The 26,962-nt window shown below is 38.2% G+C and overlaps 2 protein-coding genes across 3 annotated transcripts in view; one reads left to right on the top strand and one right to left on the bottom strand.

Moving 5' to 3' along the window:
* GALNTL6 (polypeptide N-acetylgalactosaminyltransferase like 6) overlaps window positions 1-26,962 on the bottom strand; it is a 431,361-nt gene that overhangs the window by 12,812 nt on the left and 391,587 nt on the right. Inside the window, exons 8-9 of the mRNA XM_065736578.1 lie at window positions 22,564-22,671; window positions 9,439-9,660 (exon numbers count right to left, since the gene is read on the bottom strand). Coding sequence (XP_065592650.1) covers window positions 9,439-9,660; window positions 22,564-22,671 — 330 coding nt within the window. The remainder of the gene's footprint in view (window positions 1-9,438; window positions 9,661-22,563; window positions 22,672-26,962) is intronic.
* Window positions 1-26,962, top strand: part of HMGB2 (high mobility group box 2) — a 397,943-nt gene that overhangs the window by 114,062 nt on the left and 256,919 nt on the right. The window lies entirely within an intron of this gene.

The following is a 26,962-nucleotide window of genomic DNA, read 5'->3' as shown; positions in this document are numbered from 1 at the left end:
TTGTCTGGAAAAGAGGAGGCTCAGGGGAGACTTTATTGCTCCCTGCAAGGAGGTTGTAGCAAGGTGGCTGTCACATTCTTCTCCTGAATAACTAGTGATGGAACAAGGGGGAATGGCCTCAAGTTGTGTCAGGGGAGGTTCAGGTTGGATGTTAGGAGAAGCTTATTCTCCAAAAGAGCAATCAGGTATTGGAACGAGCTGCCCAGGGATGTGGTAGGGTCACCATCCCTGGAGGTGTTCAAGAAATAAGTACTAAGTGTTCAATAAGTAATAAGTGTTCAAGATAAAGTACTAAGGAACATGGTTTAGTGGGAAACATTGGTAGTAGGGGGGATGGTTGGATGATCTTGGAGGTCTTTTCCAAAAGTAATGATTCTAGGATTCTCAGAGATGTACACAGATTCTGTATGTGCAATAGACAGAGGGAGGTGCACATTTTGACACTGTTGTACTTTGTTTTAAAATACTTTGATCAGTATTTTAAAAAAAGAAGCTAGATGCTGAATAGAGCTGAGGGGATGATTGCAATTCTCAATGGAAATTTCTTTTCTTTTTTAAGTCATCATTATTGCCATATTAGACAAACAAATATTGCTACTCTTAAATAATATGGCTTATCTCACAGAAAAAAAAACAAAACCAAAAGAGGATAAAAAACAACTTATCATGGAAAACAACACAGGGAGAACAAAAGGAGTAAGCCCTATGCTTGTAATGCACAAACTAGAACTGCTTTGCTCTTTTTTTATTATTATTTTGGAGGTTTGGAATTGAATCCATTCATCATGTTCTAAGAAAGATTTAGACAGATGGGAAAGCAACAGGACCTGGATTAAAAAAACCCACAAACTAAAAACAACACATCACCTTCAGGAAAGGCTTCAGGAAATCTATTTGCTTAGCCTAGGAAGTAGCAGATTGAGCAAATGACATGAGCAGCAGTCTGAGCTCCAGAATTCTCTGAGACTTCACCAGAGCTCAGAGGCATATCTTTCAAAACACGGACAAGCACAGTTCTAAGGCATTTTTTCTTATTTTGTAGAACTGTAGAAGCAATTGCTGCTAACCTTCTAGTTTCCACAGACACAGAAGCTCAGCACTGAGCCCCAAAGTAGTCATGTTGACTGCAAAAAAAAAAAAAAAGGGTGAAAGATAATAAGCTCTCAATAAATCTCCCCTCATTTTCATATCATCCATCAAAAAAGACATAAGAACAATGAGGGGAAAAGATTAAATTTTTATGTATCTTTTTCTTATGTGAAAAAATCTTCTCCAAAGATTATTTGAATTCAGATCTGCATAAGAATACACCCCATATCTAATGAATGCTCATTGGATTAAATGGCTGCCATAATTTTGTCTAGATGGCATTACTCCATCCTGTTCTCACTCATTTGGATGTTGTGATGAATGGTGAATGTATTCTAAGCATTCTTGGAAAGCTTTGAGCCAAAGCAACACTTCGTATATTCACTGCTGGAATCCATCTCTTTTTTTTTTTTTTTCCTTTGCTCCTGAAAGGCTTCCTCAAGTTAGTTTTATTTTTGTTTTGTTGCAGCTGAAATGGTAATTCACTTTTTTTTTTTTTAAATCCATCCTTCCAGCTGCAGAGGGGTTGTGGCTTGTTTTTCCATTTTCTTTTTGTATTACAGACATATCAGTCAAGTCTGTGCTTTTGTTCTCAGGCATTTCTGTGTGGCCTTGGCAGTCACTAGAAATTGGATCATGCCATCAAACTGCTGCCAGAACCACAGGGAACATTCTGCTGAACACCAGAACTGTGTTGCCTACAAATCCCCTAAGATCCCTTCAGAGAAGGAGGAAGGAGAGTAAAAACACAGCTAAGAGATGCTGTATTTTCATGTATACATTGCTACTGCTTTGTCTCCAGTCATGCAGTGCAATGAATGTCAAATATTTAAGTTACAACTAGAGACATAACTAGCACTCCTAACACACTCCTATTTCCAGCTTTCATAGCTGGGTAACTGTGGAGACTCTTTATCCAACATGTAACTCTTGAAATGTTATCTGAACACACACTAGGACAACGCTACTAAGACCGTGGGCCCTACAGTTCTTATAGAGAACATAAAATAGAAAGCACAGACTAATGGGCTCATTTTCTCCCTATTCCATAGGGAAGGTGTAAGGCCAAAGATAGAGTGTTGCACCTATGTTTCAGGAAATAAAGATTTACCAAGTAAGGGAAATTTCTGCTCTTGTATCATCATCTGATTTCTGTTTTTTAAATAAGGCAGCAAGCCATAAGATAATAGACTGTTCAAGTCTAGATATAGTTCTCGAATTTTATGAAAAAGAGTTAAATAGACATGAAAACTACAGCTTCCTTTTTCTACATTAGCAAGCCTACATTAAAAAAAAAAGCAAACATTCCTGACAAATAGGCAAAGCCTGGAGTAAGAAGCAGATTAGCTCAATTGCACTACAAGAGTAGAAAGTGGAATATATTAAAAAGGAAATGTGGCATTAGTGGATAAAAGCTCTTTGAGCCTAGGTTTTACATTTGAAGAAGACATTTTACGCAGCTGATTTGATAGATATTTCTACATTAATTTCCAGGAAAAAGAACAAAGGACTTACAAAAACAAAATATTTGTGGCAAATGTTGTCAGTATGGCCAACTGTACTAGATTATTAGTTCCTGTTAAAATATTCCATTCTAAACTCAGGGTTTGTATGCTTCCTTATGTTTCTCTATAGCATTTACATACAAAAGAATATACTGCTTCCTAAATGACATTTCTGCCTTAGTTTCTGCTGGGCAGAATTGTTTTCTTCAGAGTGCCCAGTATGATGCTATGTTTTGTTCTAGGAGAAAACAACATTGATAGCACACTAACATTTACAGTTATGGGTGAGCAGTGTTGTATAGAAACAAGGCTGTTCCAGTTTCTCAGTTGATACTAACAAAGGACTGGGATGGATACAGGGAAAAGTAATGGCAAATAACCAGTTCTAAATTACCCAAAAAAAGTCAGAGTCATAATTCACATAAAGAAAGATTTGCTTACCCATCCCAAGGAACAGGATTCACCAAAAACTCCAAAAGGAGAGATATCCAAGTAGAGACTCATCCCTTGTGGCTACCAGTCCTTAAATAAGGCTTAGGGAGGGGTGGAACCTGGTGAATTGCTTTCACCTGTGCTCCCAGATCTGGCTGTGTCCCTTCATCAGGTGCTCAATCATTGGTTCAGGCTGTGACTTAGCAATTCCCTTGCAAGGGGACAGAAACAGGACAGCTGTTTTTAAACTGGCCAGAGGAATATCCCATGCTGTATGACCTCAAGCAGGAGAGTTTTGAAGGGGGGTGGGAGTTCATCTCACTCTCACTTGGTGCTAGAGTCATAGAATGGTTTGGGTTGGAAGGGAAATTTAAGATCATCTAGTTCCAACCGTCCTGCTAAAGGCAGAGACATTTCCCACTAGACCAGGTTGCCTAAAGCCCCATCCAGCCTGGCCTTGAACGATTCCATGGAGGGGGCATTCACCACCTCTCTGGGAAACCTGTTCCAGTGTCTCACCACTCTCACAGTGAAGAATTACCTTCCTATACCCAGTGTAAGTCTACTCTCTTCCAATTTAAGTCCATTTCTTCTCATCCTGTCATTACATACCCTTACATAAAGTCCCATCCCAGCTTTACTGAAGGCCCCCTTCAGGTACTGGAAGACCACTGTATGGTTCTTGGAGCCTTCTCTTCTCAAGGCTGCAGAGCCCCAGCTCTTTCAGCCTGTCCCCATAGGGGAGGTACTCCAACCCTCTGATCATGTTTGTGGCTCTTCTCTGGACTTGCTCCAGTGGTTCAATGTTCTTCATGTGTTAGGGACTCTAGAACTGGATGCAGTACTCCAGTTGAGAGGTAGAATCACCTCTCTTGACCTGCTGGTCATGGTTCTCTTGACACAACCCAAGATACAATTGGTCTTCTGAGCTGCAAGAGCACATTGTTGGCTCATGTTGAGACTTTCATCAACTGATGCCCCCAAATCCTTCTCCTCAGGGCTGCTCTCAAGACATTCTCTGCCTAGCCTGTATTTGTGCTTGGGATGGCCCCAAAACAGGTGCAGGACCTTGCACTTGGCTGCGTTGGAACTTCATGAGGCTGGCATGGACCCACCTCTGAAGCCTGTCCAGGTCCCTCTGGATACCGTCCCTTCCCTCTAGAGTGTCAACTGCTTCACTCAGCTTGGTGTCATCTGCAAACTTGCTGAGGTTGCACTCAATCCCACTGTCTGTGTTTTTTACAAATATGTTAAATAGCAGTGATCCCCAGGGAATGCCACTCATCACTGGTCTCCATTTGGACACTGAACTATTGACTACAACTCTCTGAGTGCGACTATCCAGCCAGTCCCTTATCTAGCAAGCGGTCCATCCATCAAATCCATTTTTCTCCAATTTGGCAACCAAGAAGTTGTGTGGGATGGTGTCAAATACTTTGCACAAGTCCAGGTAGGTGATATCAGTTGCTCCTCCTTTATTTATTGATGCTGTAACTCCATCAAAATAGGCCACCAAGTTTGTCAGGCACAATTTGCCCTTTGTAAAGCCATGTTGCTTACCACCAATCACCTCATATTCATTTTCCATGTGCCTTAGTAGGGCCTTCAGGAGCACAGAGGTGAGACTGACTGGCCTGCAGTTCCCTGGATCTTCTTTTCCCTTCTTGAAAATGGGGTTTATGTTTCCCCTTTTCCAGTCATTGGGATCTTCACTAGACTTCCATGACCTTCCAAATATGATAGATAGCAGCTTGACAACTTCATTCGCCAGTTTCCTCAGAACTTGTGGAAGAATCTTGTCAAGTCCTATGGACTCGTGCACCTTCAGGTTCTTTAGATGGTCTTGAACCTGATCTTCACTTACCGCAGGCACATGTTCCATCTCCCAGTTCTTTGCTTTCTGTAGCTTGGGCAATGTGGCTAGAGCCCTTGCCAGTGAAGAGTGAGGCAAAGAAATCATTAAGCACCTCAGCTTTCTCCATATCCCTAGTGCCCAGGTCTCCATTCTCCTGCTGGAGAGGGCCCACATCTTCCCTGGCCTTCCTTTTATCACTGCTATACCTATAGAATTTCATATTGTTCCCCTTTATGTCTGGCTATATTTAATTCTATCTGTGTTTTAGCTTTCCTAACCTGATCCCTGGCTGCTCAGATAACTTTTCGTAGACTTCCAGGTAACTCATTCTTGCTCTATTCCCTAGAGACTGTCTTTTTGTACACTGTGCATAACTTGTTATATACATTCATACATAAATATATATTGTCCTTTTCCTTTTCTCTATCTTAGTAAATAGCTTTATCCCAACCCACAAGTTAAGTTCTACATTTTTGTTTTTTTTTTCCCCTGATTCTTTCCTTGATCTCCCTGCAAGTTTTGCAGAAAGTCAGGACTTAACGTGATTTCATCTGCTCTCCATGAGAAGCAGATTAAGATGGTCTGTCTTTTCACATTGAAGAATACAGTAGTTCCTTCAAGATTTGCTCTTGAGTGCATGGGTGATGCTCTGCCTGCTCTGCAGCCCCACTGTCAGCCTGGGTCACCTCAGCCTTGGTGGAAGCAGTGGTTGAGTTAGAGATGGGGAATCACTCCCAGCAGCATGAGGGTCTACTCTGTGTGCTCACTGTGCCCTAACCAGATGCACTAAAAACAAAAATGGGGAAGCAGAGCAATCTAAAGGCTGCTTTATGCTCAGCATGGTCATCTTAAAATGATGAAGGTGGAGATGATGCTGTGACTATCCTCATGGTGCCCCATACAAAATAGCAACATGAGAGAAACCTTGATGTTACCGGCTCAAATAAACACTTTCCTTATATCTGACTCAATGCTGAAAATAATAAAATATCCATAACTCTTGGAAGACACTAACAACATCCATTTATGTTGCTTTTTTTTTTCTTTTTTGTCTGAGCAGCACTTAAAAGTGATTTTAGTACATGCTTATATTTTCAGATAACCCTAGGGCCATCAACGTCTACAGATCAAATAAAGAGAAATGAGACACCTTTCCTGCCAACAGATACACAGCAATTTTAAATGGATTTATCTTTTGTGTGAGCCATAAAAAGGAAAAGTTGAAGTTGAAAGAAGTCAGGCACTGCCAAAGACCTCCTTGAAGAAACAGGGAACTCTGCTGTGCTGCATGACATTGATCCTGATGGAAGAACTGCAAGAAACACATCTGCGTGCTCTTGTTCTGTGTGAATGGGAAATAGCTGGTTACACTACTTTTGTACAATGCCCATGTGACACTTGGTGAGCTGATACTGACTCATTAAGGCTACAAAGGTGAGACCTTAAAACCAAAAATAATCAAAAGAAATTACTGCATTCTTACATTTTAATCCTTTTTCAGATACATTTCTTGATTTAATTTAATGTGTGATATTTTCACGCCGGTGCTGTAGAACAATTCTATAAAATCCATGAGGTCTGGACTGAAAAATGAATATTTTGAGGTCCTATAGCTCAACACTGCTGCAGTGACTGAGTGACTTGCTTTGTATTAAATCACTAAATAAGAAGTTTATGCAACAACAAATGAAACCAAGCTTAAATATTTCCCTTTTGACTCAGTAAAACAAATCAATCTTTTTCATATCTCCCTGACAATAGGATTTCTAAAGTCTAAAACAAATTACTACAATGGCTGGCAGCATATGATTGATTTACTGTAAAATGTGTTTTCAAAGATATTGTTGGAAGCTGCAGAATACACACACAGTGGCTTGTAGATTTAGGAACGCTTCCTAAGAAAACATTAAATGCCCAAGTTTCACCTAATGCAGCTCTTGTTTTTAACTTCCTTCAGCAGGATTTCCAATACACATTACAAGTAAATTATTGCACCTTTGAAAGAGAATGGGATGGTTATTACTGTTTTTCAGCTGGTAGCACAGTTTCCAATATATTTTTAAGGAAAAGAAAAAATCTAATTGAAAATTTGCCTTTTTTTTTTTTTCCCCTGCCAGGAGAGAAAAAGGTACAATAATCTCATTCAAGGAACTGACAGTCTCACTAACCTTAATCTGTCTGAATTCATCACTGCATTGCTTTACTGCACATATTTCAGATGTTAGAAGGCAGAACAAAATATAAAGGCAAGATACACCCTGTCAGCTACAAAGGACAAAAGACACAAACAAGAACAAGAGATAAGGTCATGCCGAGGGTATTGAAGACAACTAGTTCTTTGTTTCTCAGATTTACTTCTTCTCTATCATGAATAGATTTTGTTGAGAGAGTTAGGAATCAGATTTTAAGTAAGAGTGTTTGCAGAAATAGAGGAGTTATGCAGAGGTTGTTTTTGAGATGTCTGCTTTTACACCAGATAGCTTCTACTAGCTGTGCATCAAAATACCAGAGCCAAAGACTGCCTGAGAACCTCTTTGTTTATTCTTCCTCAGATTGATATAAAGTCTTTCCAAGTGCAGGCAGAGAGAGTACTAAATGGCAGTCAGCTCTGGCATAGACTTCTGGTGTGTTTAGTCAGCAAGGCTTCTAGAGCTGCTTGATTCTTACAAAACAGTAAAACACAGTCTGTGTTCCTCTCTCTGTTTCTAATTATGACAGCCACTGACCTTCAAATTTGCTCAAGTTCTTCACAAGTGCCAACAAATTAATTAAAACTTCACAGGAATGTGATATTCTCAGGAAAAAAAAAAAGTGGTAGGACTGAAACTTCTCTTGTTATGTCAGAGAAACTGTATTTTAGAGGAAACAAAGTCTTTGGTCTTATTTCCTTCCTAAGAACTCAGTAAGTACTTTTAAAGTACAGATTAGTTACCACTGCTATGATGTACAATTTACTTTCAAGAAATTGTGTTTCAATGCAAGGAAGGCATCGATAACAATGTGAGCAGACTTAATATCTGAATCCCAATCTCTTTTACTTAGGCCCTCTCACTGAGTTAAGCATTGTTTGTCTGCCCATAGAAGTTACAGATCTCATGATCATATTCCTTGAAGAATGCACATGTATACACGTGGAAGACTGTGAAAGAAGACATAAAAGTAATTACACGACCCTGACCAAGCCTGGCTTCTACCAACAAATCTGTTACCTTTTTACGTAAATTTATCCCATGAAGTGTGGGCAGCAGCATTAAAGATATATAAACAACAAAGGATTTCATTGTTGCCAATGAGTAATATCTATTATGACACACATAAATTGAAGCTCCTTTGAATTTCCCTAATTGGCAGCTTACAGAGAAGAATTAAGGATTGCTACTGCCATAGGAAGTTCTTTTTAAAATTTGGAGATGAGACAATCAGCTATTGATACAGAAAGAAAAAAAGAAATCTGGAGAACAACAAAGGTACCTGTGCTTAGCAATCCCCTAGATGGACTGTGACCACTGGTGATATACTGAAAGGATCTTACCAAAAGTTTTGGTCAAAAACTCCATTTTTTCAGTTTGTCTGAGAACCCTAAGAGCTTCTCCAGCAAAATGAGAGAGGTCCAGAACTCAGCATAGATATTTTTACTCTTTTAAATAGCAGCAAAATACAGTGGAAGAGTAAAGCATTTCCTATAAATCTTAATTAATCAAGTGGAAAAAGTTGTATGCATGTCACCTCCAAGATGCAATGAATCAGCCACAGCTCCTAGGAGTACAAGGCCACTGAGCTTTCCAGTTTAGCTATGGAAGTCATATCCACTCCCTGCACTCTTTGTGCTTTCATCTCACCTACACAAAACAAACTGCCAAAACAGGGTTTGCCATGGCTCTGCTCTTCAGAGAACTCTGTAGGCAGAACTTCTTTGAGCATGGTTGGAGAGTTCCAGCGGGTTGTTTCTTTGCCCCCGCTCAAATGATGCTCGGATGCTAACTTCCCTTTTCTCTCCCTTTCCTTTCCCTTCTCCCCCAAACACACGTTCCATTTGCCTGCTACCAGCAAGTGGAACCTATAAAATGTGAACCACAGGTTCAGTAAAATTAGTCTTTTAAAAAGAAAATTACCAAGGCTCCACTTTTCATATTTGCATATATAAACAAAACAGGTCAAACGACTGCACCTGCACAGTAACTCTGGTGAACTGCAAGAATAGAAGGAGGTATATAAGCAGATAAAGCACTGACTTCAGACCTCCTTTTTGCTAAATAGACTCTCAGCATGTACAATCAACTTGTGACATTCAATAACGAGTGCTACATATTCTTTTCCATGTTCTTGTTCTCAATGGGCAGGTATCTTATGGCCTGTACACGCTACATTGTAATGAATTATAAAATGGACAGCAACAATCCTAAGACATGACAATTCCTCATTTTAATGGCTAATTCAGAGATGAAGTCCATTAATAACACTACTTATCAAAGGTGGCAAATATAATTTTGTACTTTTAATTTCCTGTGAGGTAAAATGATAGGCTCATTTAAATTTCTTCTAATTTGTATTCCTCACCTCCCCCCAGGCAGCAGGTGGAGGCTCCACAGGTGGGTAATATTTGGGGACATCCCAAGCCACTGCAGCCATGAACCACTTGAAATCTTTACATTTCAGGTGCTTGCGAAGTTCCTTCTGGGCAGAGATGTCACCAGTCGAGAGATGTCTGTACTCAGGCCGTCGCTGGTAAATGTACTCTGCAAACTCATCCATCCACGTCTCTGCCACACGTTTCAGGTTCTGTGCAGCAGAAAAAAAACTGCAAACATTATTTTTTTTTCATGCATTGACTGAAATGATATCTCTGATGGGGAGAATTATACAAACAAAAACAATCAACAGCCCATATAACTTGTAATATTAACTGGTCTAGCTTTTCATTCTTAACATATAAAAAATACCAGTAAATATATGCTACATTTATTTATTAAAGTTTAGAGCAGTTACTGCAGAGCATTAAATATCCTGTTTACTTGCTACCTCTGTAAAATAAAATCTTTAGTCTGATGAACATCTAATTTTACTTCCTACTTTACTTTATGCATTTTCACACGGGCTTTAATTATTGCTGGATGTTAAACAGAGTTTTTCTTTCAGCTGATCACATTTGTACCTGTGCCTTTTCCTGTTAGCTTGGAACCTTCTAATTAGCATGAATAGTTCGAGCTATTCCTTCTGATATATCTCTCTTCACATCTGAAAGGCTTCTAAATTTCAGCCATCACATGGCCTCTTTGCCTAGCTTTTGCATTTCTGATCCTTCTCCAGTCTTGGCTAACTTCTCTTCATCAAGCCACATCCCCCGTTGCTTCCTCAATTCTCTTTAGGGAGATTTTAGAAAATGTTTCAAGAATGGAGGTCTAGTTGCCCTGCCCTCTTTTCCAAAATTACATCTCAAAATTCATGCCCACATTTTGGGCATGAATTACATGCATATGCATGGGGACAAGCAGCCATGACACAACAGTGCTCCATCTCCTGTTTGGTTTTGCCTAGATTTGGACAGGAAGTTTTGCTGTATTAGCGCACCAATAAATCTGCAAAAGCAGAGCCTGTAATCCTGGAGTGGAGTTGAGCTGAGGCAAAGCAACTTGTGGGACAGGCAGAGCATCTTGTGGCTTTCTGCACACATCCTATCGACATATCAAGGGCTATTTTTTTATGAATCCCAGTTCTGGCTTATGTCCCACAAGGTTTATTTTTGTTGGCACTTTGCAGGAAAGAAAACTACCAATTTTCTCGTGTAAAAATTTGCTCAAAGTAATTAAATCAGCTCACTGAAATTATAAAATAAAAAAAGACTTGTGAGGAAAAATCCTAGGCAGATAAGATTGAAATAAATAAAGTTTATTGTTGTTTAGCATCACAGAATCTAAATAGCTGTGGGGTAGGGATGGGGATTCTCTTTATATCTGTATGTTATTTTTCTATATGAATTTATATGCAGATGTTGAAGTGCAGAATAGATTTATTCTATTCCGCATTTCCACAGTTGCCCAATAACCTCTTCTTCCAGTAATAAAGCAACATCTCATTGGATGACATTGACACGCTGAAGTATTCTTATTGCTTTGTTTGTAAAAACAAGATCATCAAGTTTTGTAATATTCTTTTTATAGAACACTAACTGCAAAATGCTGAGATTTGCTCTGTAATAAGCTGGAGGACAATATACATCTGATTATCAGCAGCATAAGGCAATGCTTCTTCTCAGAACATTCTCTGCATACGTTAGTCTGATTCTCACTTTGATTTGCTCTTGAGATTCATTTGAAAGATCCTTTCTTGAATTTTATTAATCTGCACAAACTAGAAGTCTCTGAACTAATAAGACTGATCTGAATATAAAGACAGCAAGACACAGAATGAACTTGTAGCTGAAACTGCAAGATAAGTTTCTAGGTGTTTTGTCTCAGTGAAGAAAATACATTGAAACCTGCAGGGGTAAAGCAAGCACAATTAAAGAAGTTTAAAAAATATCATCACTTCTATACATATACAGAAATGGCTCGTGCCTCACATAAGGTTGTCTTTTATCATAATTTCATAAAAATCCAAATTTCTTTAATTTACAAGACATTTGAATTCAAGAATATAGGAACTGGGTAGGACAAAGAAAGCAAGAATAAACTCAAGAACTATATCTAAATGACAGTCTCATGCTTTCGGCAGAAACCATATGACACAAAAATCTACCAAGTAGAAGTACTATGGGATGAGACTCTGTAGATGAGGCCAAAATATACTTAAGTATACTAAACCCAAAAGCTAAAATCTGGAAAACAATTGTGAACCTTCTAGCACATTTTCCGCATATATATGCTGTACATTTCAATTACTATAATGCACATAAAGTTTAAGACTGTTATAGAAAATATCATACTATATTTTTGGCAATCTCTTTATCTAATAGTGTCATTTCCATATTAAGAACCATACAGTAAAAGTACAATAAAAACATTTCTGAGGAAAGAAAAATTGAAAGTAACTCCAGCAGAGACTTAGCCCATTGGTATTATAGTAGACTGCTGGAGTTTTCTCCAGTTATTTGGCTAATTTAAAAGAACAGCATTCTTCCCTAAATGATTGTAACAGAATGAGAAAGGAGTCCAACAGAAATGCGGCATATTATACTTACTCATTAGCTCAAAATTCCCATTCACCCATCAAAATCTCTTTGTCTTCCTACAAACTCTTAACTGATGTAATTTTTTTCTTTCTTTTTCTTTTTCTTTTTCTTTTTCTTTTTCTTTTTCTTTTTCTTTTTCTTTTTCTTTTTCTTTTTCTTTTTCTTTTTCTTTTTCTTTTTCTTTTTCTATTTTTCCTGTAATGGTCAGAACTTACCCAAGTTGAAGAAAGTAGAGTTCTGCACGCTACTCCCCAAGTATCAGGTAAGCTGCTTTATCCATATATAATAGAATATCCTTAGTTAGAAGGTACCCACAGGGATCATGGAGTCCAACCCTTGATTCCACACCAGATACCCAAAATTCAAACCCATATCTAAGAGTGATGTCCAAACGCCCCTTGAACTCCAGCAGCTCTGGGCCATGCCCACTGCCTTCTGGTGCAGAACCTTTTCCTAATCCCCAGCCTGAACTTTCCCTGATGCAGCTCCATGCCATTCATCCAGGCCATGTTGCTGCACACAGTGCTGGAGGTGAGACTACACCAGCACACAGCAGAGCAGGACAATCCCTTCTCACACCTGGCTGGCAGTGCTGGGCCCAGTGCACACCAGAGTGCAGTTGGCTCTTTTTGCTTCCAGGACACACTGTTGACTCACATTCAACACCTAGATGCCTTTCTGTGGAGGTTGCTCTCCTGTCTTTTGTTGCCCAGTCTACACATACATCCAGGGCTGCCCCATCCCAGGTGCAGAATTCAGCACTTGCTCTTATTAAACTTCATGTTGTTGGTGACTGCCCATCCCTCTAATATGTCAAGATGTCCCTCCAATGTCTCTATAAGCATGAGAGAGTCAACAAACAGCTTCTATTTTAGTGTTATATGCAAGCTTACTTAGAATACACCTTTGAGTCCTGCAGACAGGTCATTCATGAGAACACTAAAGAAAACTGGCTCTAAAATGGAGCTCTACAGATCCCCACAAGTGACTGGCCACCAGCCTGATGGAACTCCATCTACTATAAATAACCCTTTGAGGCTGACCCATCAGCCAATTGTTCACCCACTGCATTCTGTATCTGTCTTGCTGTATTCTGGACATTGTGTCCAGAAGTATATTGTGAGAAAAAGTGACAAAAACTTTGTTACTTTTGTTAAAAAATATTGTCAACTTGGTGGGTAACCCTGTCATAAAAGGAAAAATGTTCACGAACCCCTCTTGGCTGATTAATGACTGCATTGTGCTTTTCAGTTGTTCCTAAAGTAATCTTCTCCATAATTTTACTCACTGAAGTGTGTCTGACAGGATCCAAATCTATTTAAAAACTTGGTTCCTAATTTCTTCCAAAACCTATGCTTCCTTCTTATGCTAAATTTTTTCCATAACTTGGCAGATTCTATAATGAAACTATACATTCTCAACATGTTCATACATTACCATTGTTAGCTGAACCTGTATGAAGCAGCCCTTTGAATTTCAGTAGGTACCCTTTCAAAAATATACTCTCAATTTGCTAGTTTAGCACCTCTGGACTATTTTGAACTTGATTGTAAGAAGCCCTCCCTCATGGAGTAGCAGAAAGCTCTTTCTGATGTTGGCAGTTATAAGAAAGCATTCTGTATCCAAACACTTTAAAGGGTTTTTTTGTCCTCAGTTAACACGAGATTCTTATCCTTATTATCACCACAGAAGCTCAGTAATCACAACATTTTACTTTAACATAAAAACGTACAGACCAGTAAAAAAACCCTTCAAATAACAGTTAACCCCCATATTTAGATTGAATGAAGTCACATAGATCAAATTCTGCAAGCTACCCCAGAACAACTTTACACAAAGGCGAACATCATTTCACATTACTAATTACAGTAAACTGACTTAGCATGTCCTTGGAGGTGAATGAGCTCTGCTGAGCTGAATTCTGCAGTTCTGTGGCTGTCTAATATTGTGTGAAGTTGCGCTATGGAAAGAACCTCCTTCTCCACAAACATGTCAATGAGATTCTAGTATCCTACCAACCTTACCACCAACAGGAAAAAAGGGCTCATGACTGAAAAGTGAGAGAGGCCATCCTACTTTAAGGTTTGTCAAATGACATACTTGCAAGGAATTGATTTCAAGTCCTTTATAAGTCTCTCCTAGAACTGATTTTCCCACTATCTGTGAGAGTTTGACATTGTGGAGGAAGGAGGACTGTGAGACGTCCTCCTTGCCTGAGCTTCAAATGAAGCTAGATACATTCTGAAGCATATATACATATTAAACTCCATAAATGAGAATGAACAGCTACCAAATCTTGACAGAATGTGAATATAAAACAGGTGCCAAGCAGTTTGGCACTGAAAGGACTTTACAATGTATGAGACTTAAGAGCCTATGAACTCAGGTGGCATTTTGTGGATGCCTTACAGCACTCCAGTCTCACAGTAAAGTTAATCTACAAAGAAATTAAAGCAAACAAAATAAAAGTCGACTTGAATCTCTCAATTTCTAGCTCTGTTAATCTTTGCATAATCTTCTACAGTTGTTTTTTTTTTAAAAGTCTTTTTAAAGTCTTTTTAAATGTTGGTTTCTAAAATGCCTTTTCAAATATCTTTATCAGTAAGAATAATCAGTTTGGGGGTCTCTCATGATGTGGTAAATCACATTTGCTTAGATTATTTACCTCAATCCAAACACCTATCTTAATGCATTCTGAGAGGAAAAATGAAATAGGTTTCTACAGCTCAAAAACTGCTGTAGCTTGGCAAACTACTACTCATTGCAAGGTTACACATGCTCAGCCTGGTTAAGCTGCAGTTTTAATAGAAGACGAAAAAACAAAAATAATAATAACAGGAGTAATTAAATGAAGATCAGTTCGATATTAAATAGTTACATGAATTGACACACGATGTAAGGAAGTCACAGGAATTGCAAATGAACATTTGAGGAGTTTCTCAGGACCTATCCATGACAGACCAGTGATGACTTTTTCCCCCCTCTTCATATCAGTGAAGTTTCTCCATGATAAAAAATAAAGCCCAAAGATATTTCTATGTATATTTCTATGTGTAAGGCTGTGACAGTGCCACCTAGAGGCTGAGTGATGCATGCAAATGTCACATCAGTCACAGCAAGACTCATTCATCATCTGCCATCTGTTGTTCATACATGCACTTCTGAAGTTATTAAATTTTATGGCGCTGCTACAGATTTGTTCTTTGTTAAATCCTTTAATATTGGGCTCATATTTGGACAAGTTTTCCTTGATTTTTTTTATGTAACTCACACATTTAAAACTGGAACTTTTTTTTTAGATTTTCTTTTAGCAATGTGCTACAACAAAAGAGCAAGTTACAATGTCACTGATATCCAGACTTCAACAAAAGAGTAGAAATTACTTGACTGGAGAAAGAGACAGAAATATTTCATGGACTGCTTTGTCCTTTTCACATTCCTTAAGTGAGTAGGAGAGATACATCTCTTTGATCAAATGACAGTCCCTTCTTTTTAAGGATCTAAGATTGTCCACCTTTTTCAAGAGACATGCTATTACTGAAACTCAGTGAGAAGAAAATGGGTACTGGTTAGAAGGTTGGAAAACTGGACTCAGGAAGACATAGCAAAGGACAGATGCATAAATATTTTCTCTGAGCAAGGTTAAACTAGATTGGTCCCTGAGAAGAGAGAAGTAATTCCATACTTCATGATAAAAATGCTGCCTAGTGACATACTACTGCACGTTGTAAACCTGCAAAACTCCATCCCACAGTTACATCTTTTTTTCCAGTTCACATTCCTGATGCATCAGTTAAGCTACCATTAAAATGTAATTGCTGTTTTCAGTTTCTCCAGATGTTCTTATGTATGTTTTTGTTATCCAGTGGCACTAAAACAGTGCAGTGGTTCTCTTATTTGTTTCACTTCTCCTGCATACCTGTTTTCTTTTGATTTTGTGCCTATCTCACTCTTGGCATGAAACCAACTCTGACCCCAATCCACAGACTTCGCTTTTGTCAATATTATACTACCACAGGAACAGGTGCATCCTGCAGTGAATTCCTGTTGTCCTACATTTAACCTGGCCATTTTCCAGGAAGCTGGATGTCACCAGCAGAAACATACACATCTGGCATTGTTTTATGTGTCACAACAGTCTTTTCTCTCATCAGCCAGGACATAAAAAATCACTTTCAATTACATCAGTCATACACAAGTCACTGTAGCATGCCTAGAGCTATGAAATGTAAGAGGGGATGCAACTGTTGATATGCTAAAAATAATGTGACAATTTTTGCCACAACCAATATATCAATCTATTTCTTCCTAATAACATTCATACGTGGTTATTTCCTCTCTACCTACTTCATCTTTCTATTTTAAATTTTCTTAATTGTTTGTTTTGCAAAGTACAGTTTTTTGGTGCTTCAGGACGTGTATCTTATTTACTTCTTGAAGCAGCTGCATCTCATTTATCTAGAAATAACATAATATACAGTTACAGTTTGTTTTACACAAAAATTATTTAAAAAACACATTGTGATCCAGCCAGCCAAGAGAACTATATGTTATTCTGGCAAATAGGTAATATAATGTAACGATAAATCTCTGTGGGGAAGGAGAAAAGTATGACTGGAGGAGCCTATTCAACAAGTATGAATTAATATGACAGAGGCAGCAGCGCACATATCCTTACAGTGCTCACAAGGAGAAAAACAGTACCCAAAACCTGAATGTTATGCAAAAGTGCCTCCGTAAGTGACAGCACACAATCATTTCTCTTTTCTGTATATTTCTACAGTGGAAGCATAATAAAGCATTTCCTGGACACCAAGTACAGCTTTGTGACATGTAAGTCTCAATATCTGCCCACATCTGTTATGTTAAAATGGGGGCTTTCTTCCCTTTCCTCTTCTTGCCAACTTCCTTTTTTCTTTGTCATTAGGCAGTGCTACTGTTTGGCAGTCTTTTCTCCTCTTGGACATCTTGTTTTGGTCCTTTTGTACATAACAGTGTTTAAAACTTAATTAGCTTTCATTCCAGTAATAGTCCAGTAATTTTTTGTGTAAAAAAGCAAGCAAAAAAGAGATGCATGCACGTGTAAAAGAAAGGCTTCTCGATGGAAGACAGTGCACTAACCAGGTGACAAAGTTGGTGGTATATATAAATAACTCCCGTGGGAGTTAGCACAACTGGCAGAGAAGCAATAGACTATTTTCAGCCTTTATTCTGTTAAAACCTAGAACTGAAATTCTTGAGATGTCACCTGAATACAGACAAAATCTCCTTCTCTTTAAGAGTGTTTGTATTTTCACAAAAAAAAAAAAAAAAAAGCAAAATAAAATAAAAAATTAAGCCTACACTTTGAAAAAAGGGAAGAAAAAGGGAAGAGGTGTCTGGAAAAAGCCAGCTGCCACTAAAGGACACATCTCTGCTCACTTGCGGCCAGACTGTGGAGCTTGGTTGGCAGCAAGCTCTGCGTCCACACATGGTGCAGCACCAGGACTCCTTCTGCCCCAGGTTTTGTGCCTGCATGTTTCTTAAGGCTGTTTGTAGGACAGCTGTGGAGAGAGAGTATAGCACAGCATCCTAGTGGCCACTCTAGAGATAACTGTTTCAGAAGGGTATAAATAAAAACTATTCACTGTTGCCTGCTCTCAGCAGGAAGTAGAACAACAGTGTAACATCTGTTTGCTACTATGATGCTCACTTTGTGGATTCATACTCGGTAGCCTAAAAAAAAAACCCATCGGTGACAAGCCTAGAAAAGAGTTCAGCAGTTTGCTCCCAGACGTATCTCTCTAGCTACATAAGGTGGCTGCCAGTCCCAGGCTGTTGAACAAACTCTAGGAAGTAGTCACTATCTCTGTGATGATACTATCATCCAGGAGCACCCAAGTTCTCAATCTCCTTTGCATTCCTTTCAGCTAGCTAACAGTTAAACTGCCTGTCTTGTTACTGTCATGTCTTTTGTTTGTTTGTTTGTTTTTTAAACCTTCAAAGCAAAGCTTATATTCAGATTGAAAAAAATACATGAAATTTGCATTTAAAAAATACATTGTGACTTTCTTGTGTTCAAGGATAAGGAGATATTACAGTTCCTCTTCGGTAAGTGCTCTGCTTGAGATCTTGCCTTATCTAATTTTAATGATAATTTTATAGATCTGTTAAATAAAAAATGTTAGAATGGAAACTGAGAAGTTGTACAGATATCATCATTATCATATATGACAACTGTGCTGTTGCAGAAAAGCAATTCTTGCTTCATTCTGCAATGATTTGCTCATTCTAACCTAATGTTTCAAGCTGCTTACTGTGACTACTGGATCATAACTGAATTTGTGCAATAACCTCCTATGCTGAGGAGGTGACTGCAAAAGTGCCAGCACTGCCCCTGAGCAGCATGCCTCATCTATTGGTTTGCACTCCAGTCACAAGACAACACAGCCCTATGAGCTCTCTTTACCTAACTGTTTCTCCTCTGTTCATTCACTTGTCTGGAAACAAAAGAAAACGTTGAAGGGCTGATTTAAGAAAAGCCCAAACATTATCTGCAGCTGGAAAAAAAAATAAAATAAATGATCATAATATTAAAGGAAGCTCTGCCAAAAATGCAAACGTAGTCACAGCACCAGATGGTCTAGCTACATTTCTTTATTTAAAGAAACTATCTTTTCAAAGCCACAGAAAAAGGCTGAGAGAATGGTTCAGGTGGGAATCTGAACCCACCTTTAGCAGCTGAATTCCTGAAACAAACTCTTGCAAGTCCCAGTTCAGCGACACTGTGCAATGAGGCAAATATCATCGAGCTTGTGTCTGCTGGGTCAGAGGATCACTGTGCTCTGGGATCCCACGTCCTGGAGTGCAGGGAGGAATTCAGGTTAAGATTAGGATTCACCATGCTGCTGGGTTAGCATCCAAACGTGAACTTCATTGGGAATGCCCTTCCTTTCAGGAAGGCCTAATGCGCTACTGTTCTGAGTTAAGGCTAAAATGCTGTGTAAAATACCTGTAAATGAAAAAAAAATCTGTGGATATATTTTGAAATTCTGAGTCCATCTCTGTATATCCTATTTAAAGTGATATCTTACTGACAATTTTCTTATAGCTCCAACAGAATCATGAACAGAAAAATACCCCCACCCCAATAGGAAATGAAATAAATAATTTTCTGGGATATGTCTAAAATAAACTGCTAATTGAATTTTAAGCTCTAACCTCATAGGTAACTCAGTAAAAAAAAAAATTGCTTAACTGAAATTCTTAAAAATGAAACAAAAACAGCAACACCGAAGAATATCATAAAGCAACTAAAGTAATATAGTCAAACCATTCACAAGCTCTTAATAGGACATCTTGTGTAGGGTTTTAAGATTTGAGGCCTTGTTTCCTATACTTTACCTAAAACAGACAAAAGTAGCTATTAATCACTGCAGTGTTGTGCAGAAGGTGACTGAACAAATGAATGAATAATTATGCGGTGCTTCCACACTATAATGAAGAATCACTGCTGTTATCTGCATGCCCATTAATCTCATTTTATGTGCTAGTACCTGTAAATCCGGCCTCTGGCAAGCAGTGACATCCTGAGACATCTCCAGAAAAAAAGACTCAGCTTTGTTATCTGCATTTGTTAGTCACGGTCTGTTTTATAAATCTACTATGCATGCTTATAGTTTGCTTTTATTCTGTACAACCAGTTTAACAGACATAGGTGGATGTTTTTCAATACTTGAAGTATGTGTAGGCCTGTCAGGTCTTGAATGACAGAAAAGAAGGAAAGAAATATGGTAACAAGGACATAGAAAGTTGATGTAATGACATCTGCTATTGTGTATGGTACACTAATGGTTATTTACTAATGGGGAAGGCAGAAAATGGTTTCTGACAAGTCTTTCATTTTATAAATCAAGTTATTCTCATGACAGATCACAGCTCTTCAAAAATATATCTGAACTGGTCAGGTATTTCATAGCTAGCTGAAACTGCACTTTGAAACTTGCTGCTAAAAGATATGGACAGGAGAAATTCCAAGAGAAGGGAAGGTAAAATGTCGATCTTAAGCCATGTAGATAATGGGCTAACATAGGCTAATACAGCTAGAAAAGAGATCATGGCATGATCTGAGCTTGCGTAGAAATTCCACCTTCCTAACTTGTCCCAGTGTTGCTTGTGTTGGTGTTGAGGGAAAGGATGAGGAAATCCATGCCTCTTTAACGCAGTATTTGCATAACAGAAAGCTCTCCCTTGATTAATGAAAGGGCTACTGCAATCATATACAAAATTCCACTTGGGCTTCCTACAGCTTATTCCCTACCTCCAGCATCCTCCTTTACATAGTAGAAGATGGAAAAGGATTTAGTGAAAAATTTTATGGAAATAAATAAGTACTGAAATACTGCAGGGATAATACTTTAGGATTTTCTTTAATATGTTATCTATTATATTTCTGAAGAGAAGGGAAAATTCAGATAAAATATTTTTAACAGCTAGACTATCGTCTTTGGAGAACATCATGATATTTGGAGGATACAGTAAAGATTGCTGAAAAACCCAGGCAACCAGCCATAGCATTATTTTGGCTAACAGCTCTGTTTGGGACAGTTTATTCAAAACCACAAATGGTTTGTTTCAAGGGGATTGATATACAAAAGATGAGTGCATACTTGCTTTTGCTTTTTTGGCTTGGATGGCAGAAAGAGAATATTTTTACTCTTAAAATTACATACAGCATTATTGTTCAGAGTCCTTTCATTTTTGGCTAGTGATTAAACACTGAAATGTATAGAAGATCTTGTACTGTTGGCAACCTTGATAAAATGTAGCTTAACAGTCATATTTTGATTAAGAATATTGTACCAGAAAATAATTATGAACCTGAAAATTCGAATTTTATTTCAGCATTAAACATATGCCAGAAAATTACCTAAGCATATCGTGTTTTGAATTCAAACAACACAGATGAACCTATTTCTTGAATGGGAAGGATAAGATCCATCCTATCAGCACACTACGTCTTTTATCACAAGACATAGAGCAGAGTATTGGTAGATATTTAACTTTATATCAGGGATTTGGGGGTGTCAATATTTCACAATTTTTTATTAGAATCATGCAAAAATAGGTTTATGATATAAAAATATAAATGCATATATCTATACTTATGTATAGAAAAAAAGGGAGACTGCAGGCTGTGGGTACCTGTTGGCTGCAGGTTTCCACAGTGCCCTCATGCAAAGGAGTGTTGAACTGTATGAGATAATAGTAAGTCTAAATAGAAATGACTGAATTTGTCTCCTACACATAATGCGCAAGACAGGCTATTCTCTTATGAGATACTTTGTTCTATGATAGAGGAAAACAAAGAATGAAGCTTGGATTTCTTATTTCAAGTTGTGTGATTTCACCAGGGAGTACCAAGAACAAAGCAATTTATTTCAACCAGTGCAGAAATCTGAATGAGGATACTTTGAGAATACATGTACTTAGATTAGGGGAAGATTTGGATCTCCCAACTTAATCAATGTCCTTGTCACTAGCACTACCACAACCACTAATCTCGTTACTATGCCTCGCTATTTACGTGGATATTCTTTTCCAGCAATTTTTTCTCTCTCTAGGCAGCTGCCAGGCAGAGAGTACAGAAGGCCTCATTCCTGTCTCCAGAGTTATCACAGCAAGCCTTCTTCCATGTTGCCGAAACTAAGAATATCTCCCCTTTAAAAGAAATTTATTCTTTTATTCATACCATACTTTCATTATTAAGGAAAAAAAGGATTCATAAAATATCATCCTATGGCAATATACAGACTTTAATATTAATGCAATTTTATTAAAAAGAAAAAAATCCTCTAAAATAGAAAAGATCAAACTTAGGCATGAATAAATACTAGTATCTGCCTGGAAGCTACATCTGTGCCCTTTGTCTCCCATCTTTTGACATCTCATTGAACATCTCCAGAAAGTTACAGAACATTTTTCACTTGAGTAAAAGCCCCTCGTGGATATGGATGGTAGTCTTTGAGAAATGCCTAGAGGTCTTCCAATTTCTCACTCACATGGCTCCAAGTTGGCTGTATCCTATAACCAGGTTTTATAGAATAATTAGACAGTTGCTCAAATCATTGTTGCTCAGTTCTTTTCCCTCAGAAAATATTCCTTATGCAAGATTCTGCCTGTTTCACTGACTGATAAGAAAATGTGCATTCAAATTGGTCCTGCTATGACTGACAACACTGTGCTATTCAAGAAGCATAAGCCTTAGGTTATTCTTAGGTTCTTTTGAATTGGTATGAAACACACTTCTGCACTGAAATGTCCAACCCTATAATTTTAAGCTTTCATTTTACTCTTTGCAATTTTATCTCTGCAAGGCAGCATAACTGCAGCAATTGCACATCTCATTTCAGAAAAATAAAGCAACATTCATTTCACATTTTAATGGCTTACTGTTAGGTGTGGAAACTAGTTCATGGGAAATGAAGAAACTGATTATAAATGAAAGTGAAAAACAGCAAAACCCAATTACTTACGCGTGCTAGGCTGGTTCCAGAAGGAACTTTATAAGGGACATACTTCCTGTAGATATGCCCAACTCTAGAGCATGGAACATCAAACATGCCACCTCCACACATCCACACCTGGAAAGGAGACAGAAAGCAATGACTGCTGAAGACACGCGGAGCAAAACATGGCATTTTAATTCATGAGATATGTGAAAACTACACATCATTCTGTACTGACTCTTCTCGTACTCATAGTGGCGGCCTTCTGTGCAAGCCCAGTGCTGGGACTAGATAAAAAGGTTCTTTGCTACCTGGAATCTCACCTTACAAAAGCAGAGTATGTTCAAAATAGAAATACAATACATATTTAGTATGTCTACTAATGATCCTCCTGCAGCTGTTTAAAATATACACAAACAAAATGTCAAAAGAAGGCCGCGTGAGTTCAAACAAACCATCAATCAGAAGAAAAAGAACAATCAAAATACCCATCTTATCTTTTATATTGAACAGTGAACATAAAGCTCCACTGTTGTGTACTCCAAATTATAAGGAAAAATAAACAAGTCCATTTACCTCTGATCAAATTCATGCAAAAGAGAAAGAAGAACATGCCACTTCTTTTTTTTATTAATTAATTTAATACTGAAATAAATAGTCACCTGGCAGATCTGTTTGATGCTTCAGGTTAGAGCAACCAGAAATCCATAAAAAACAATGGGAGCTGCAAGACCTTTGCAGGACTAAAACTCAAGCTGGGTGCTAAGGGACAGCAAGCAAGGAACTCTTCACAATGCTTCACCTAGCATATCTAGGTTTTATTAAGTATATGTGAGAGTTAGGTTGTTGTCATGTCAGAGAAACAATGGAAATCATGTGATAAAATCACTGTCGATGCTGAATTACTAAACTACCAAGATGGCTGTTAGATGACTTACGTAGCATACTGACAACATTTAACATTCTGATTTTAAATGAATAGATAAATAAAGCAATATGACTTTACAAATCAGGGAAATAAAAAACAATAACAAAGAACACTTCCAGAAATCCCCCAGCCAGAACATTTTCCAGCAGTCTAAAACCAATCAGGTAGCTAAAGTTTAAAATTCACAGTGAAAACATTGATATTATTAAAAATGTTCCCTAGTCTTGGCAAAATTTACTTTTCTCATTCTCTGCAAATATTATAAGAGAATGGCAGTTATTCAACATAAGGGACACTTGTGGTTTCAGATGCCAACCTTAGACTGAAAACAAAAATTCCCCAGCCCCTTCTCACCCTGTTTAAAAAAAAAATTGCACAGAAGCTGAGACCAAAAGGACTTATCCTTTAAGTGCTTCTTTATGTAAGTACACATAAAGATGTGTTGAGAAACATTTCCATTCATTAGGGTGAGAATTTAGGTCCACGTATTACATATGATTTTATCTGGATCTGAAGCATTCTGGAGCGATATGAAGCAAATTTGTGAACGAGGCTAAAGCACAACAGAACAGACAACTAAATATTTTACCAATGACTTGCACGCATTAAGGAATTCATCTAGAAGTTGGCATGCTACCAGTTAAAACAATAGTAACCGGATTCCTAACAAAAGTTATCAGAAAATAGGATATGATTACGAATACTTGATGTTCTCTGTGAGGCCTGCAGAGAACAATGTGCATCTCTGTACTTTTTGACCTTACATTTTGCATTCTGCCTCTCCTGCTTAGCTGGCTGTTGCTGCTGGCTTACAGAAAGCACAGGAAAAATAAATGATTAATTTCATTCACTTAAAACAACAGTGAAAACAGACAGGAGTTTGGCATCTTTCACTGTGTTTGCCTGCACTACATCTGTGAGGTCCTGGCTGTGTCGTCGAGAGTCTGTGATGAAATTTTAGTAATCCAAACATGCAGATGCTAAGCACTGAGCAATGGGATAACTTGGTGCTTGAGGGTGACCAAAGCAGTTGCCTGAGGTAGCAAGTGGAAATTCAGCACCTGAGACTGACTGTCCTACTCATGCTGTGAATGGAGAAAGCAGGGGTTTTAGCGTGAGGTCTCGAGCTGCAAAGCAATTTAAGAAGCTACTTCTTACGGGCCATTTGGGTATTGACCCTTGTAGTCTGTTAGCTGGTAGCCCTGGCATCCAGCTGAGACCTGGTAATTGTTTGAGGCTCTACAGCAGACTACTGGACAAACCTAAGTATGCAAGTGTGAGGGAGTAAGGAATGCTTGAAACTGGTGGGGGAAAATCCTGTGCTTGGCTTTGCCCTGCAGGACCAGAGACCCCCTTGCACAGTTGAATTGCTTAAGGGGCTTAACAGCTCCCAGCAGTCTGTCCTTCTAGGGCAAGAAGCACTGTGTTGCTGCTTCTGCTACGTGGAAGCAAGTCAGATGAGAAAGCACATTGTGCAGACTGGTGGCACAGGGTTATATGGGCAGTTGTACAGGGCATCACTGCCAAATGAAAACATGCACGTTGACAGAATTTAGCATGAGCACAGTCTTTCTGATAGGCTGGAAGTGGAGACTCAAATGAATGCCCTGCATCTGTGCCAAAATAACTCATTACAGTCCAGAGCAGCCTTGCTATGACATGTTGACATGATGGGTTTTTTTCTTGAAAGTACTTTGTAAAATGTACTTCTCAAAGAAAACATGGAAATCCTCAAATCTCCACCTGTCTAATCCCATGTCGCCTGCTTCACAATGCCCATAAACATACTATAAGTTATAAAAATGAGAATGTTAAAGTCAGGAGAGTAATTCTAATCATTTAAAAATACATTATTCACCTTTCTGTAAATACTTCATTTGTACATTATTTCCTCTGTGGAAACCTCCGAGACTGTCTTGATACAACCCGATGCACCGATGAAAGTGCAGGCATATAGTGACTATTCATTGCTGTTTTTTTAAATTAAAACACTAAGTTGAAGGCTAGACAAAACATTGAAGTCATTAAGAAAGATTTCTAAGTCACTGAAGAGAAGACAGAATAGAAGTTTGACTCAGGGGGAGATCAGCCACAGAACAAATGTAAAAAATAAACCAAGAAAGCAGTATAAAGTAGTATACATACATACATATATCTGTAGGTCGACATTAATTTAACTCTGGCAATGAGAGCTGAGGTAGACATATTATGCAGTGTATATCAGTAAAAAAAAAAGAAAAAAGAAAAAAGAAAAGAAAAGAAGAAAAAGATTCAGAAAAAAGCCCCGTCAGGTATGCTGAGGCAATAACGAATGGGAAGAAATAACACTTTGTGTTAGGTTTATATTTGATAGACATAAAACTTGAAAAGGCTGTGCTGCACCTGAGGTGCTCTGTGTAGGGTAATTGAAGTGAATCTTGGGCTGCCTTGAAGGACATTTAGCAGCTGTTCCTGTTTATCTTTCAGCTTCAGAATGGTTTTAAAGGTGTTTTTTCTATTTTCCTGGGAAGATCAATTCTGGCAACCTTGTCTTTAAAATGTGCATTTTTATGTCACCCGCACTGAATGCAGGAAATCTGAGAATGGCTTCTGTGTTAAATATTGCAGTTCTTCAGTGTACCATGAAAGGAATTCAGGTGGTGTGGGACATTTAGCAAAATGATATCACAACACTGATGCCTCTGTTTATCTAAAATGCAAGCAATGAAACTCTCAAGATTGCTAATGCCTCCTCTTTACAAAAGCAATGAATCTGCTCCCCATCTGAGGTATAAAAAATGAAGATGAAACCAAAACAATGCAATTGCAGTTTGGAAAGATCAAAAAAAGAATAGTTTATGTGTCAGCTATATACTATATCTCAATCTATCTTTATATAGGTCCTTCCCAGAGAATGTTGCAAAACACTTTATGGGGATGGTTGAAAGCAAGAGGCAAGAATTATTGCAAACCTTTAAAATAGATCGTTGTGGTTATGTGGTTTAGGTCCTGAATACAGCATAGGTATTGCTGCAACATATTTCTGTTTCCACTATACGGCTTTTGTAGGACATTGGGTGAATCAGCCTCTTTTCATATTACTCATAATGAATGTCACTTGCTCTCTCCCTCTTTGCCTTATCTATCTATCTTGAGAGACTATCTGTAAAATGTAAATACAGTACACAAGAGTAAGAGATTCCAATCCATATGCTATGCTGTAATCATAATTACTGCAGTAAGAGACTCATGATACTGGAGCAGTGGAGGATGTATTGCTGGGAACAGGAACGTAAACTTATAGCAAATTAAGTAAAAGATTGAGGAGGGAACTGAATGGGTTTTGGATCAGGATTCAAAACTAATTGAGAAATATACTGCTGCTGCTGACAGTCAGTAAGAAGACAGACAATGGCAAGAGACACTGAAATTATTGGAAAAAACCCACGAAACAGTAAACTGGTAGAAGAGGAATATAAAGTACGTCATGCAAAGCTGTCAGCTTGGTGCTCTGAGCAC

The sequence above is a fragment of the Cyrtonyx montezumae genome, unplaced genomic scaffold (genome assembly GCF_038088225.1).
Source record: "Cyrtonyx montezumae isolate F1298 unplaced genomic scaffold, pur_monq_1.0 scaffold_2, whole genome shotgun sequence".
NCBI classification, from domain to species: Eukaryota; Metazoa; Chordata; class Aves; order Galliformes; family Odontophoridae; genus Cyrtonyx; species Cyrtonyx montezumae.
The sequence above is the reverse complement of the archived record's forward strand: the minus strand, read 5'-3'. Positions and strand labels throughout refer to the sequence as shown.